The 14,902-nt window shown below is 29.5% G+C and overlaps 7 protein-coding genes across 7 annotated transcripts; 5 read left to right on the top strand and 2 right to left on the bottom strand.

Annotated features, from left to right (window-relative positions):
• Nucleotides 1-53: 53 nt before the first annotated feature.
• Nucleotides 54-986, top strand: BX663DRAFT_516212 (Oligomerization domain-containing protein). The gene is made up of 2 exons (XM_051528553.1): nt 54-665; nt 720-986. Exons 1-2 carry the CDS (start codon nt 90-92, stop codon nt 927-929), a joined length of 786 nt encoding a protein of 261 aa, XP_051381055.1. The 5' UTR covers nt 54-89; the 3' UTR covers nt 930-986.
• A 57-nt stretch (nt 987-1,043) lies between these two features.
• On the top strand, nt 1,044-2,664 carry BX663DRAFT_438330 (uncharacterized protein; the record flags this gene model as incomplete). The annotated part of the gene is made up of 5 exons (XM_051523268.1): nt 1,044-1,214; nt 1,277-1,326; nt 1,420-1,645; nt 2,223-2,384; nt 2,500-2,664. 5 exons carry the CDS (start codon nt 1,044-1,046, stop codon nt 2,662-2,664), a joined length of 774 nt encoding a protein of 257 aa, XP_051381056.1.
• Nucleotides 2,665-3,406: 742 nt separating this feature from the next.
• Nucleotides 3,407-6,990, top strand: BX663DRAFT_562767 (uncharacterized protein). The gene is made up of 10 exons (XM_051531982.1): nt 3,407-3,505; nt 3,561-3,710; nt 3,771-3,945; nt 4,011-4,211; nt 4,292-4,316; nt 4,371-4,905; nt 4,976-5,488; nt 5,558-6,004; nt 6,066-6,370; nt 6,480-6,990. The coding sequence occupies exons 1-10, from the start codon at nt 3,448-3,450 to the stop codon at nt 6,714-6,716; spliced, it is 2,646 nt and encodes an 881-aa protein (XP_051381057.1). The 5' UTR covers nt 3,407-3,447; the 3' UTR covers nt 6,717-6,990.
• A 69-nt stretch (nt 6,991-7,059) lies between these two features.
• Nucleotides 7,060-9,214, bottom strand: BX663DRAFT_544587 (uncharacterized protein; the record flags this gene model as incomplete). Its single annotated transcript, XM_051530896.1, has 2 exons — nt 8,391-9,214; nt 7,060-8,006 (listed from the first exon to the last, which is right to left on the bottom strand). The coding sequence occupies exons 1-2, from the start codon at nt 9,139-9,141 to the stop codon at nt 7,060-7,062; spliced, it is 1,698 nt and encodes a 565-aa protein (XP_051381058.1). The 5' UTR covers nt 9,142-9,214.
• A 1,337-nt stretch (nt 9,215-10,551) lies between these two features.
• Nucleotides 10,552-11,171, top strand: BX663DRAFT_516238 (uncharacterized protein). The gene is made up of 3 exons (XM_051528554.1): nt 10,552-10,723; nt 10,846-11,048; nt 11,137-11,171. The coding sequence occupies exons 1-2, from the start codon at nt 10,650-10,652 to the stop codon at nt 10,943-10,945; spliced, it is 174 nt and encodes a 57-aa protein (XP_051381059.1). The 5' UTR covers nt 10,552-10,649; the 3' UTR covers nt 10,946-11,048; nt 11,137-11,171.
• Nucleotides 11,172-13,564, top strand: BX663DRAFT_516241 (tRNA synthetases class I (M)-domain-containing protein). Its single transcript, XM_051528555.1, has 10 exons — nt 11,172-11,409; nt 11,501-11,616; nt 11,699-11,770; nt 11,834-11,920; nt 11,985-12,484; nt 12,547-12,758; nt 12,813-12,869; nt 12,956-12,991; nt 13,072-13,145; nt 13,221-13,564. The coding sequence occupies exons 1-10, from the start codon at nt 11,283-11,285 to the stop codon at nt 13,497-13,499; spliced, it is 1,560 nt and encodes a 519-aa protein (XP_051381060.1). The 5' UTR covers nt 11,172-11,282; the 3' UTR covers nt 13,500-13,564.
• Nucleotides 13,565-13,847: 283 nt separating this feature from the next.
• Nucleotides 13,848-14,192, bottom strand: BX663DRAFT_516244 (uncharacterized protein). The gene has a single exon (XM_051528556.1). It carries the CDS (start codon nt 14,154-14,156, stop codon nt 13,989-13,991), a length of 168 nt encoding a protein of 55 aa, XP_051381061.1. The 5' UTR covers nt 14,157-14,192; the 3' UTR covers nt 13,848-13,988.
• Between the last annotated feature and the right edge of the window lie 710 nt (nt 14,193-14,902).

Genomic DNA, 14,902 nt, shown 5'->3' on the forward strand with positions numbered 1-14,902 from the left:
CAAATGGGTACAAGTTTTTTTTTTTTTTGTTAAACATGTTAGCTGCATTGATTGGAAGAGGGGGGGGAGGGTACCCTTACTTTACACATATGTTTCGTATTTCAAGATTAGCTACTCAAGGCTTTAAGACAAGACTTGCTTATCGGCCCATTTTTAATTCAAAAAAAATACCTGTATCTCCCATCCATACTTTGATTTGGAAACGAAATTTTTCTTGTACAATATTTAATCCCACAAAAGACAATGAAAATAAAGATCAGCTTAAAATGGAAATAGAAGATGATCTTGAAGTTATTGATCCTCAAACTCTTAAAGAACTTTTACCTAATGACGAACTTGAAAATGAAGAAATTGATAATGAATGGTTTGTAGACCCAGAATGTGAGACGCTTACAGAAAAAGATTTCATACCTCTGTGGCAACGTCGTACTATAGGAGAGCATATGGAAGAACGTTTAGCTCTTCAAAAGACTTCAAAAGAATTAATGGAGTCAGGAAAATTGACTGTAGAAAAATTGGGTGACTTATTAGAAGAAAGTAAAATGGATGATATTAAAATAATTAATGTGAGTGAAAAGTGTGATTGGGCAGATTACATGATCATTGCCTCTAGTTCAAAAGGAGATAAATATTTGAGTAGTGTAGCCGAGCATGTTAATAGTGTGGTATGTATTATTATAAAAGGAGATGAAGAAAAAGAAAATTAATATATAATCTAGGTAAAGAAAGCAGTTTCAACAAATCCTGAAAAGTTAAGAATACAATCCCGTATTGAAGGCAGGGATGGAAGTTCTGGTTGGCTTTTAATTGATTTAGGACGCATCATTATTCATTTATTTACACCTGAAATGAGAAAAACATATGACTTGGAAGGTCTATGGGATTCTATTTCAACAGATCCTACACAACCACTTTCAATAAAAGAATAATTTTTATACATATAAAAAAAAGAAAAAAAAATTATTCTATTTTATTTGTTATAAGCCTATTTATTTATTTTTTTATTTATTTTTTTCTTTTTTTTTTTTTTTTTACGAGTTTAAATGACACAACAAACTAATGATGAATGGACAATTCTCGAGAAACTATTATTAACACAAGCAGTTTATAAATATGGGGAAAATATGTGGTTTCAAGTGGCACGTGTATTAAAACAACATAGTTTAATTCAGCAACAAGGAATTCAACGTTCATCTGATTTTTATAATGAAAAGGTACACTTGTCATTAAATAACTTGGTTTTATATAATCTATAAAAGTCTAAATATTTAGTTAGAATTGTTCTTTGCAATATTATTTACTTGTCGAGAATATGGGTTCAGAAAAGTAAATCTCTTCATCATTACTTTTTTCTTTTTTTATTTTTGTTTTAATGCTTGTCCTTTTTTTTTTATACATGTATAGACAACAAACATCTAGACATGAACTCAATAATGACATGCCTGTGGTTGTCCGGCTTGCTAGACAATTATATTTACAACGTGTAGAGGAAATAAAAAAACGACTTGAAAGAGATCAAGAAGAATTTAACCAACTTGCTACTGAAATTTGTTCTATTAAATCAGGTCAATGGGATCAGAGATTAACCGAGCAATCAACTATTAACGATAAATTAAACGATAACATGATATCTTTGGCAAATAATGTGAATACATACAATACTAATATTATGGATAATGATACTAACGAGTCAACAACGATGAATGAAAAAGAAGTATATTGTATGAAACGTGCGCCAAAGGAATCAATCACATCTATATCACACGCTCTTAAAAAAACACAGCTTGATAAACCTATTCAGCAATGTGTTGAAGCACAAGTTATTTCTACCGCAATTTCTAAAGTAAATCATCTTATTGTAAATGATATCTTCAAACCATCAGCTAGCAACAAGTCAAAGAAGAATAGTTTAGATACAAATGTAATAGATCCAATAGAAACAAACAAGTCTATTAAAAAGACAATAGAGCAAGCAATACAAATACAAGAGAAGAATATATGTGAAGATGAAGAAATGTCAGAGCCAAATAAAGAAGAAAACACTGTTATAGAGAAAGAGATACAGATGCATCAAATTGAACACCAAAAGAACGAATCAAAGTCTATTTCTGACGATAAACAACGACAAGGTAAATAACAGAAGGTATTATTTTTTTTTCTTTCTTTAATCATATTAGTGTTCTTTTTTTTTTTTGTATATAAAAGAAAATATGCATACCAAGCCATTATCAAATCCCAACAATTCTCTAGAAGACGATGAACAGCAGCTGAAAAATTGGCGGAAAACTATTTATATTTTATGGCAACAGATTGCTAATAGCAAAACTGGAACTATGTTTTTAAATCCTGTTAATAATAGAAAAGAGCCATTCTACAACAAAGTAGTAAAACGACCCTTATTTTTAAAAACAATTAAAAAGAGGATTAGAGAAGGTGTAAAGTAGTATAGACAAAGGATATTTCTAAAGTTTAACACTGATATATAATATAATATAATAGGTTATCAAAACAACGCGTGAATTCGAAAGAGATATCGTATTGATGCTGACCAACTCACTTATGTATAATAAAGAAGGAAGTGAACGATATTTGCTGACACTGAACATGTTGGAAGATGTAAGAGAACAATTTGAAATATACAATGATCTTTTTTCAAACAAATGAGAAACATTTTCAATAAAAAGAGAATTTGAAATTCCTAGAAAAAGGAATTTTATAGAATTTATTATTAGAGACTACGTTATGCAAAAAAAAAAAAAGGTCTTAATAAGTGTAGATGCAGCACTTGTAAAGAAAAGAAAAGGAGCCGAGTGATGTGTATCCTCTAACAGTCTTTGAGAGCAGCCTTTGAAACCCCTCTCTCCCTTTCTCGCTCTTTTATTATGAACATATTGTTAGATTGCCGTTCAATCCTTTTGTCTACTTTAAAATACTCACTCACTTTTGTTACTGTTTGGTTGATACACACTTCAACTGCTTATTCTAAGACTATCATGTTTTAATTCTATTTCTGTATAACACACTCTATGTATAAGGCTATATGGAAAAGAAGAGGAGTTACTACATCCATCATCATCATTATTATTGCTGCTGGTACTATTATCAAGAGTATTCAGATCTTACGAATAATAGAATTTTTAATACTTTAGAAATTATGTTATACATGATATAATTAAATGCGTATATATTTCTTAGAAAAAAAATAAGCTGCCCATTGGGGTTTTTCTAATTTATTTGAAGAAACATTATATCAACTTGTAGCATTTTTTTTGGTTATATTGTTTATTGAACTGGTGGGCAATATATTTCAAATAAGAAAAAAAAAAACCTTTGGAAACATGTGACTGTCGACAATGCGTATTTCAAAAAAATTGAAAAAAAGAAGTAAACATTGTATTTTTTTTTTTTTTTTTCCTAATACTTACACATTTGATAGTTTAAAGAGCCATGGAGCTACCGAATGTAGATCCATCTCCTAAAAACTCTTTAGTCACTATATCTAGAGGTGAAATTCTTTAGTTGTTACGAAAAAGCTTTTATTGATCTCATTTAAATGATAGATGAATCAACAAAGAAGAAAATAATAGATATTATAAACCATCAATTTGATTTAGAAATATATCTTAAACAAAGAGAGTTATCAACAATTCGACAAGAGATTGCTAAAGCAGAAAATATACTTAATGATTTAAAACAAGCCGTAGAAAATGGTACATGTTCTTTATTATTATTATCGACTTTTTCTTTTATGCTAATGTTAATATGATTAGAAACCATGGCTGCAAATATGCCAGAAGCAGCACATTATACCCGACGATCTGCAATGTATTATCACGGCGGCTCAAAAGCATTATTAAATCAAGGAAATACACCAAAACGAAAAGTATATAGGACCTCAGAAAAGAGTAAATTGTATGGTAGACGACAAGATGGTGTTTATGTTAGGTAATATTTTTTCCATTAAAAAAAAAGGAAAAAAAAACTCCCTCTAACAGATTTTATAATTTTAGTTTGGCTTGTCCTGCATGTCATCGTGATGATTTCGCAAATCAACAGGGATTTTTAAACCATTGTCGTATATCACATAATTTAGAATTTGGACCGTATGAACAAATCATGTTAAAATGTGGTACACCAGTTGATGAATCAGAAGTACCTCTTGATAGTCCTGCTCGAACAAGACCAGTCATGAATTTAATTCCTGCAATAAGGTATGATGCTATATATAAGATTAAAAAAAAAAGAAAAGTGTTTAAAAATGAACAATACTAACTGATTATCTATTACTTAGACAAACTCAAAAGAAACTTGAAAGAGTAAGATATAATAAATATTGGAATGTTCATGTATTGATGCTTTCATAAAACTAGCCTTCGATCAAAGTATTTGAAGAAGATGTTGATATGGAACTAGAAAATGAACGAAAATCGAATGTACCAACAGCAATATCAGAAGTAAAATCATATGAAACGCCTGCGAAAACAAAAACAGTAGATACTTTAACAACCTTAAATCATACATCTGCAGTTGAAAAAGCAAAAAGTTCAGTCATACCCACTTCTGTAAATAATGTGAATGAAAAACCAATTGAAAGTAGTTTATCGAATACTGTTGAACAAACCATTTCACAAAAATCACTGGGAAAAGAAAATTCAAAAAAGCCAGAGCCATCTACAGTAGCTATAACTACAAATACAACTACAACTACAGCAAACAATGAAGAGCAAAGCAAGTCTGTTCAAGCTGCTGATACACAAATAGATACTAATACTTCAACTAATAATATACCAAAGATAGAATCTCTTGCAGCAGCCATGTCCTCCATTAGTACTGCAGATATTGGATCTCGCTTTTATATAAAACGTCGAATACTTGTAGGAAATGTTAGTAAATACTTGGCACCAGGTAATATGAAGTAAACTTAAAAGAAAAAAAAAGATAAACTTCAATTTACCATATACATATATTTATATAGAACGTCGTGATCCTTCTTTAAAACAATTTACACACAAGTGGATGATATATATTGTCGAGCCTCCACAATCAAAAGAAAAAATTTCAGCATTTATTACTTGTGCTCGATTTTATTTACATCCAAGCTATAAGCCTCATGATGTCGTGGATGTTACTGATGCACCATTTAAACTTACACGACTTGGTTGGGGTGAATTTCCAGTTCGCATTCAGTTATTCTTTGTAGATAAACGTCGCAATAAATCCGTTGACTTGATTCATCATTTGAAATTAGATAATACACAATCAGGAAAGCAACTATTGGGTAGTGAGCGAAGTATTGAAATTGAATTAGATAGGAATACAGATTTTAATGATACCACCACTTCTACACCAACAAATAATATACCAGTAATGAAACAACAAAACCAAGAAAATACTGAAACATCAGAATCAATGGCTGTAAAACAAAAAATGAGTCTTTTAGGTGGCATTTTGAAAGAATGTGTCAGAAAGTTACCAATTGTCAGAGCTGGTATATCATATAGTTATACATATCTATAAATATACAAAATTCTAATTTACTTTATTTACTTTACTAAAGGCTCTCATGGTAAAGTTCTTCCTTACAGTTGCGCATTGAGTTCAAAAATGTTTTTTAAATGGTCAGTGGGTAAACGAAAGGCACTTGAATGGCATCGAGCACGATTGTTACGTTTAGAGACACAAAAAAGAGCTTTTGAAGTCAACGATAATGTGTTAAGAATAGCTGCTGAAGCACTTACAACGAAAGATGTCGTCTTATGGTGCCGTACTAAAAAATATACACCTGTAAAATCGGATGCAAATGATGATACTCACGAACAAGAGACGCCTGTCGGTTATTGCAAATTCTGTGGTAGTTTAAGAGATGGTCATGACGAGAGTATGGATGATAATTGTCCCAGAAGACCAAAAGGATGGAACAGTAGAAAACGAAATGGTGGTAGTATTAATAGCATGACTAGTGTGACAAAATTATTGAGCTCATTAGAAATGGGATGGGATGCAGGTAAATTATAACATAAATCATTGCTAATATAGATCACTAATACTATTATTTTTTTTTTTAGATGATGAAATGGATATTGATGTAGATATGAATCATGGTCCAACTCCTAAAAAGGAACAAGTCAGTCGTCAAAGCGGTATAACAAAAGAAGTTGAAGGTTGGATTGCTGATACGGACACTATGGATGTCGTAAATGAAAGGACTTTAGACTGGATATGGTCTGTAGTAGGTCAACTGCGACTGAAAAGTGTAATCGCAAATGATATGCTGTTAGCAAAAAATGGTAATTTACAAGGTCCTATGCCTGGTTTTGATTTATCAGCTGCAATGAATCAAAGATTGGTAGTAGGAAACATCTTAACACAGGTAAGAGGCGATACATATAAATGAATGAAAAAAAAAAAAAAAAAAAAAAAAAAAAAAGGTCAATTTTCTTATTTATTTATTTTATTTTATTTTTTTTTTTTTTGTGAAGGCAACCCGAGTATTCTTGAAAAAATTAATAAATCAAACGCTAAATGCATGTCGTAAAGAAGATGAAGGATCAGCAAATAAATCAACGAAAATGATGGTCCCATATCATATTTACCAAGCATTACAACAGCGAGAAGAATTTGATTTTCTGACTAATCAGTATATGGCGTCTGAAGAAGAACCTACAAAACAAGAAGATGTGGATAAGATGAATATGGATGTCATGGAAAATCCTTAGTAGTTTTTTTTTTTTCCCGATTCTTGTCATGTCAACAACAAATTATCACTTCATGTTGGTGAACAAAAAAAAAAAGAAAAAAAAAAGAACAGATAGGAAAGCTTAAGTACTTTTAGACAATATAATAGATCTTCTTAATTTAAGCTTCGTGCTCATAAAGTCACTGAGAAGAGTAATAATAACTTTTTTGTTGAAGGATACCTAGATGTGTATATAATCATTGTTATCATTAGTATTATAAATAAAATATACGTATAATATATTTAAATTAAAATATGTACATAATCATAATTTATACATGTATAAATGTATATATAAACTGTCGATTAAGTATGTTTATACTTTATTGAACTGTAGTATTTATAGTGGTTATTATATCTTTTGTTGATTTACGAAATTGTAAAACCTCTATTTGCCAATAGCTCTGTTCTAATTCTTCTTTTGATATAGGATATCCCTTCCAGATTTCATCTTCATCTTCTTCATCGCTATGAACAGGGTATCCTGTCCATTCCTCTTCATCTCTGAACATATTTTCAATTGGTTGATAGTGTGAGTCCCTAATTGGGTAACCTGTCCATACTTCGTCGTCGTCGTCGCCGTCGTCATTACTTTCCTCTGTCACTATCATAAGATTAGTAGTTTTTGTTTTATCTAGAGCTAATGGCAGGTTCGATTTCATTTTGTAGCCATTTGATTCAAGTTTAATTAGTTGGAGGGTTGAAGTTGGTATTACTTTAGTTAGACTAAGACTTTCTTGATTAACATATGACATTTCTTCTTCTATCTCCTTTTGACTTGATATCGAAGCATTCAATGATATTTGCTGATTATTTTCATAAACATGTTTTTCTTCGAAAGCCTCTATCTCTTCTTTCTCGTCATTGTAAATTGTTATATCTGAGCTCTTTACTTTAGTTATACAAGTATAACTTTCGTCTTTTATTTGACTGTTATATAAACCGAATTGGCTTTCATTATATAGAAACCGAGTAACATGCATCTCCTTTTGATGCGAAGCCTCTGGATTATTTAATATGTTATCTTCAAGCACTGAATTCAATATCGTTGTATTATCCTCTCTCATTTTATTAGCCAGCCGAGTATCTTCCATGATGATTCCCTCTTCTGTCGGTATGAAACAACTTGATGGCTGATCGGGTTTTTTATCAATATGCAAAACTTCTTCTGACAATGTGAGATTACTTTCATGATTCAGTTTATAATGTACAACAAAGGACTCATATAAATCATCATATTCATCCTTCGATGGCTCTGATTCTATTCCATCTCTAGTAACAATCACCAAGGGCTCAACGTATAAACTTTCATGATATAATTGATGTCGAGTCAAGTAAGGTTGTGATACAAGCCAGTGGAATATATGTGAATTACTTTGTAAACGATCAAGTTCAAGGCAAGGTGGAATCGATAATTTAATAGTATTCATAGTTTGTTTGTTTTTCGTTTGAGAAAAAAATGTTTCCATTAGATCCGACGACGACAACAATGATGATGATGATGATGATGTATCAATATGATTGATAAGGCACTGTTGGCAAAATTGAAGTAGGAGAATAGTAATTGAGATGAAAGAATCCAACGAGTCTGAACTACTACTACTAGTAGTAGTAGTAGTAGTAGTAGTAGTAGTAGTAGTATTCATGGTTGGACGTGGTAGTGGTTGAAGTAATTCTTTTATGATAGAAAAGTGAGCATGTATGAAAGGAATAGCAATCATTTGTGATTTATTAGGGATTCTATTTTGAAAATGGGCTATTTGCAACCCAAGTTGGTGGTGATATGCTTCGAAATGTCTATCAGGTGATAATAAAGTAGTAAGTGCTTTATAAATATCGAGAAAATGTAAAGGGCATTCAGACCAGATATGAAGTCGTTGAACCTCTGGCATTTGTAAAGAAATCAAGATGGCTGTGCAACCAGAAAAATCACGATAGATATGAAGCAAGATATAAGCTACTTGAATTAATTGAATAATTATAGTTGGTTTGCTATTATGGTAAATAACCTGATGTGCAAATGAATGTGAAAGATATTGATGAAAGTCTAATAATGGTTTAACATTAAGCCCATAAAGTGATTTATTATCAAGTACTATCATTTGAAACAAACGACAATCAATATACGCTATTTCTTTTGCAATCTCATATATATTAAAATCAAAGAATGACGAAGCTTGGACTGATTGTATATCCCTTGTAAGTTGATCCAATTTTTCGGTTTTGTCGATGTAGATTTGATTTAATGAAGCCCTGACCTCAGGGGTATTGTTATCTACAGATAATTTCTTTTTTGTTTGTGCAAGTATTTCAGCATATTCCCATGACATTTTTATTAACGGCGATAGAGGTACAAGTGGTATTCTATCAATTATTTCTGCTTTATTTCTCCTATTATGATTCATTAAGGAGAATAGAATGAAAGAAAAGACTATATTTGTTTTAAACAAAGTATTTTTTTCTTTTTGTTTTTTTTTTGTTTTGTTTTGGGGGTTTTTTTTTTTCTGTTTATTTATTAAAACATAAAGTTAATGATAAGCTTTGTCTAACTTCACATACACACACAATTACACCAAAATCCTAATTGTATTCAAGTTATGAAGACTTCTAAATGTACGAAATGCAATATTAGATCATCTATTGTTTTGATTTATTTTATATTTTAAATTGATAACTATAGTCACAAATATCAAATAGGCCTATAAACAATAGATCTTCTATCCATAGTATACAAAAATCTTGTGCTCCATTCCTATGCAAGATAATATCAAAGTATTCGAAAAAGTATACTCAATATAACAAAATTCTATCTTGAAGAAAGAATGATAAAACGATCTGGGAAAAAAAGGGGGAGGATATTCTTTCGTCCATGTTGTGTGAATGTTTAAAAAGAATATATATCTTTTGTACTATGTGTATTAACCCGTATCATCTGTTCTAAAATACATAGTTTTAGTTATATCCTTTTGGGTATTATAGCTTTTATTTAACGCATTTTATTATAAAAAAAAGAAAGAAAGAGTTGAAAGATGCTCGAATATTATTATTATATGTATAATATTTAACTTGCAGTAGGCCTCACATCAATAATATTTATGAAATATTTTTAGTTTATATCGTATTTTTTTTTTCATTGTGAATAATTAGTCTTAAACTAGATACCTTCTTTTTGTCTAAAATATCTTTATAAAGTTACATAACAGTATTCAGAGATTAAAGTGCTCAATAACTTAAAGCACAGGAAATCATAATCAAATCAAGTGTAGATAGCAGACCTCTAAAAAGAAATCAATCTTTAGTAAAAATATTAAAACTTTGAAGTGGGCTCTATTAAAAAACTAGTGTAGGATTATTAAGAGAAGACTAAGTCAGTCTACCAGTCAATTAAAAACTTGAATAGTCGTAAAAAAAAAAAAAAAAAAAAAAAAAAAAAAAAAAAAAAAAAAAAAAAAAAGTGAGAATTTTGTTTGTAGGAAAGCATGCTGAGGACAAATTGTTTATATTTGGCTATCCGTGTTTTAGTAATAAATAATTCAAGCTATTCTTTGATAATAATTCTTGATGATGAAGCTTAGTTAAAACCACCAAAGCTTCACAATGGAGAAGTTAAATAAAATTTGACGTGATATCATAGTCATTAGTTATTCATATCTTACAAGCTACTCCAATCGTGTCTAGGATATCTGTCTGGTTAAACACACTAATTTTGCTTGTGTAAACTGCACTAGTTAATGAATATTTACCTTGTTGCATTTATAACGAATTTTGCCAGTCCTATAATATCAATTCAAGTAAATAGACTTATAAATTGGTCACACAAATTAAATGCTTTTGTTTTCACATATATATTTTGAGTTGGCTTCAATAAACTTAATGGTTGAAACACTCTTGCCTAGTTGTATTACTAAAGTCGATGTATGTCCAAGAAGAAATATCGCAAGCTTATTTAATATACACCGTGATACCCGGTAGCCTATTCTTTGGTTACTAATGACACAAATTCAATACAATTAATAAATATGGAAGTGTCTCGGTTACTTTATCAAAGTAGTAAGCCTAATTTTGTATTAAAGTATGTAATATAAATTAAAAATATATGGTATATTTACTATTCTCCTCCTAATCACTTATCAAATCAATCTTCTCGCTTTAACTTGGGTATCCATTACCTTAGTCAATAGCCTATATTGTTGTATGATATGGGTCTAGACTAATCACAACATAAGAAAGATCCGTCTTTATCATATTTACGTCCTTCATACCCTTCTTCTTTAGTTATTATACAAGGTATATTAACTCCTGTAAAACCCAGGTAATAAATTTATACAACACTTGAAAGGAGAGATAATTGAAAATAACTGTCAAAATGTTATATTGAAAACCCTATATCCCAAATAAAGAATTTTAACTGTTTCTTTGCTGAATGACTGTTTAAAATCTCAGAAGAAAACCCAGAAAAGAAAAACATAGATGATATGCATTTATATAGCTGTCAGGGGTCCTTTTATATTATTATTATTTATTACTTGTCAATTATTCATACAATATGCAAGTTTTAAAATTTTGGAATACGTCAAAGCAAAAGTTATACAAGCCAGATTACAGGCTGATAGCTAAATGTGCTAGTTCTACAAAAGCATTTGTAACAACCCCAATATACTATGTTAATGCAGGTAAAGACTCATCTCAATCATTTGATTAATTATTCTTATGTATACATGTATTTACATATATAATTATTTATTTGGTTTTTTTTGGAAATAGCTCCTCACATAGGACATCTTTATTCGACTGTTTTGGCCGATACAATTCGACGAAATTATATATTGCATGGAAAGGATGTAATCATGTCAACCGGTACTGATGAACATGGCTTAAAGGTAAGTTATGAAAGTTTTTTTTTTTTTTTTTTTTTTAAAAAAAAAAAAAAAAAAAGTGCAGCTATAAAATACATTAGAATAGATTCAACAAGCAGCTAATAAAAGAAATATGGAACCAATCGAATTTTGTAATCAAGTTTCTGAGAGTTTTAAAGTAGTTATTCCCATATAATATGCCTATGAAAATGAAAGGATGAATTAAACTATTTTTAAATAGACATTATGTAAAGCAGCTAATGTTGAATATACTAGTTTTGAACGTACCACGAATAAGCACCATAAAGAGGCAGTCAAAGCATTATGGGTAAATAGATAAAGACAATGGATGCTATAATGTGTAAATTAAATAAGAATATATATAATCTTAGAATAAATTATTGTTAAATGGATATTTTTACAAAGGAAAACATGAGGGATGGTATTCAATATCTGATGAAGCATTTTATACAAATAGTCAAGTTCAAGAAGTAATCGATGAAAAGACAGGACAAAAAATAATGGTATCAATAGAGACAGGTCAACCAGTAGAGTGGACATCAGAGGAAAACTTCAAGTTTAGATTATCTGCCTTCAGAGATCGTTTATTAGAATGGATAGAGAAAAACCCTACAGTTATTGTACCTAGCAATAGAAGGAATGAAGTCATATCATTGTTAAAATTAGGTCTATCTGATTTATCGGTATCAAGGTTGAGATCTCGTCTTCAATGGGGTATTAAAGTACCAAACGAATCCGAACATACCATTTATGTTTGGCTGGATGCATTAACAAATTATCTTACTGCTACTGGTTATCCATGGCTTAAAGATATAAAAAATAAGGATGCATTTCCGCCTGATGTTCAAGTAATTGGTAAAGACATTATAAGGTATTATTACAAGTATAAAAGATAGTAAGCTGTAGGGATGTTAAAATTCATTTCAAAACTAGATTTCATGCTATTTATTGGCCGGCATTCCTTATGGCTGCAGAATTGCCATTACCTAAGCAAATTTTAGCACATGCTCATTGGACGATGGGTAAACAGAAAATGTCCAAAAGTCGTGGAAATGTAGTAAATCCCTTTCAGATAATTAAAAAGTATGGAGCTGACGCTGTTCGCTACTATCTTGTTCGAGATGGAGGTCTTGCAGATGATGGAGGTAAATGTATATAACCTATTTATGACCGTCATTTTTAAATATTTGATTCAATAGATTATTCTGAGGAAATGATTCAGACAAGATATAAAAAAGACTTGATAGGACAATTTGGTAATTTATTAAATAGAGCCACAGCAAAATCCTTATTACCAGACAATATGATACCTGTAAAAATAACACCTTAATTGATGCAAGAGATACAATGATACACAATCAAATATTGGAAACTGCCAGTAAAGAAAGAAAGAAAGAAAGAAAAGAAGCATAAATATATATTATTATTTACATGATAAAATATATTACTTTTCTATAGACAATTTTAATAATGCGTTTGAAGATCGTGAATTTAGTAAAGCATATTCATATGTATTCGATATGATTTCTCAGGTAAAAAAATAAAATAAAAATAAAAACAATTACATAATATAATTTAATAATTATGATTAAAAAAAAAAAAAATAGGCAAATAAATATTTTTCAGACAATGAACCATGGAGACTAGCTAAAAATCCAGAAGATAAGGAACGACTTGATACAATCTTATTTTATTCATTAGAAGCTTGTAGAGTTGCTGGTATTTTATTGCAGCCTGTAATGCCTTCCAAGATGGCATGTGTATTAACTCGTTTAGGTGTATCTTCGGATAAAAGATACTTTAAAGATGCTACTCAATTTGATTTAACAAAAAGGCCATTAGGTGAAACTGACAGTGTCTTGTTCCCCAAGTTGACTATGACATAATAATAGAAATGATATACATTCAAAGATTTAACTTTTATACAATAAACTGTTGCATAATAAATTTATTTCCATTTTTCTACATAATTATAAATAACTGTATTTGATTTCAGCTTGTATTGGTAAAAATAAGAGCTAAATACATTAGAAATGCTGCATTATAACCCCTCCAATAATCAAGAACTATGCTTAACTTTAAAAATTATTAAATGACTTGTACAAGGAGAAGCAAAGAAAGATTAGATATTTCATTTATAAACAAAACTGATATAAGCGTTTAGACTTATTTTACTTGTTCAGATTTATCAAGTCAAAAAAAAAAAAAAAAAAAAAAAAAAAAAAAAAAAACGACTTTATATGATTCAAGAAATTACTAACAAGACCGTAACTAAATGTTAATTTTTTTAATTTAAAATAACTTCTACATCATCCTTTAAGAATAAAAAACTAATACAAAAATGATCATAATATATTAGCCTCTCTCTCCTTACCCTACATCCTCAATAAAACTACATATTTGTTATAATTCTTTACTCTGGCATTTTTATCTGGATAAAAAATTATTTCTTTTTGATAAAAAAAAAGGGTTACTAAAAGGTCGTTTGACGTGTAATTAGTCATACAAATTAGAACTATTCTAATAGCAATGTGTAAAGGCATTGAAAAGATATGAGTGTGATAAGGTAAAAAAAAAAAAAAAAAAAAAAAAAAAAAAAAAAAAAGGAGATACACTATGCTTTTAAATAGGAATTAAAGTAAAAAAAGAAAAGTTATAACTAACTTTGTAGTATTTCAATAGAATAGGAACTGTATAATGTACAGTAATAGAAGTAAATTTTTTACATTAAAAGATTTGGGTTTAATTTATAGAGTAATTATTTATATATGTTTTACCGTCAATATAATCAAGGTAGTTTCTAAAAAAAGTACTATTAATATAGAAAACAGAGTGAGTCGATAAAAATAAGAGTAATATATGGTAAACAAATATGCATACACAAATATTAAAACGTATGACTTTTAGTAAGCTTTTGTCGTATAATATATTTCTCTAATAACTCTGCTCTTTTTTTTTTTTTCTATTTGATTTGTGTTAAACAAAATAAAAAAAAAAGACTATGTTACGCAGAATTTAAGTGTGAACTTAGCTACAATACCCCACTTTCAAATCCCCTGAATGAATCTCTTTTCAGCTCTTTAAAGTTCGATATTTCTTTTCTCTTTCTCTATGAGTTTTTTTTTTTTTCTATTTCCAATAATTTTTGATTGGATCTAAGCAGACAAGATTTTATGCTAATCGCTTGTTTGATGGGTATGAAAAGAAAATGCATACATTTTTAAAGTCCTATTTTTTTTTTTTTTTTTTTTTTTGTTGAAAGTTGTGCGAAAATTAGAAGAACCTATAA

This window comes from Cokeromyces recurvatus (genome assembly GCF_025118155.1).
Source record: "Cokeromyces recurvatus strain NRRL 2243 chromosome Unknown BX663scaffold_20, whole genome shotgun sequence".
Lineage (NCBI taxonomy): Eukaryota > Fungi > Mucoromycota > Mucoromycetes > Mucorales > Mucoraceae > Cokeromyces > Cokeromyces recurvatus.

What these genes read in the sequence shown, in the direction of transcription:
- BX663DRAFT_516212 (XM_051528553.1), top strand. Translation starts at nt 90, where the DNA reads ATGTTTCGTATTTCAAGATTAGCTACTCAAGGCTTTAAGACAAGACTT. An exon ending in CCGAGCATGTTAATAGTGTG is followed by an intron (nt 666 to 719) that starts GTATGTATTATT and finishes TATATAATCTAG; the next exon opens with GTAAAGAAAGCAGTTTCAAC.
- BX663DRAFT_562767 (XM_051531982.1), top strand. Translation starts at nt 3,448, where the DNA reads ATGGAGCTACCGAATGTAGATCCATCTCCTAAAAACTCTTTAGTCACT. An exon ending in TTTAGTCACTATATCTAGAG is followed by an intron (nt 3,506 to 3,560) that starts GTGAAATTCTTT and finishes TTTAAATGATAG; the next exon opens with ATGAATCAACAAAGAAGAAA. An exon ending in AAAACAAGCCGTAGAAAATG is followed by an intron (nt 3,711 to 3,770) that starts GTACATGTTCTT and finishes TAATATGATTAG; the next exon opens with AAACCATGGCTGCAAATATG.
- BX663DRAFT_516238 (XM_051528554.1), top strand. Translation starts at nt 10,650, where the DNA reads ATGTATGTCCAAGAAGAAATATCGCAAGCTTATTTAATATACACCGTG. An exon ending in GGTAGCCTATTCTTTGGTTA is followed by an intron (nt 10,724 to 10,845) that starts CTAATGACACAA and finishes TGGTATATTTAC; the next exon opens with TATTCTCCTCCTAATCACTT.
- BX663DRAFT_516241 (XM_051528555.1), top strand. Translation starts at nt 11,283, where the DNA reads ATGCAAGTTTTAAAATTTTGGAATACGTCAAAGCAAAAGTTATACAAG. An exon ending in ATTGGTAAAGACATTATAAG is followed by an intron (nt 12,485 to 12,546) that starts GTATTATTACAA and finishes TTTCAAAACTAG; the next exon opens with ATTTCATGCTATTTATTGGC. An exon ending in AGACTTGATAGGACAATTTG is followed by an intron (nt 12,870 to 12,955) that starts GTAATTTATTAA and finishes TTGATGCAAGAG; the next exon opens with ATACAATGATACACAATCAA.
- BX663DRAFT_516244 (XM_051528556.1), bottom strand. Translation starts at nt 14,156, where the DNA reads ATGCCTTTACACATTGCTATTAGAATAGTTCTAATTTGTATGACTAAT.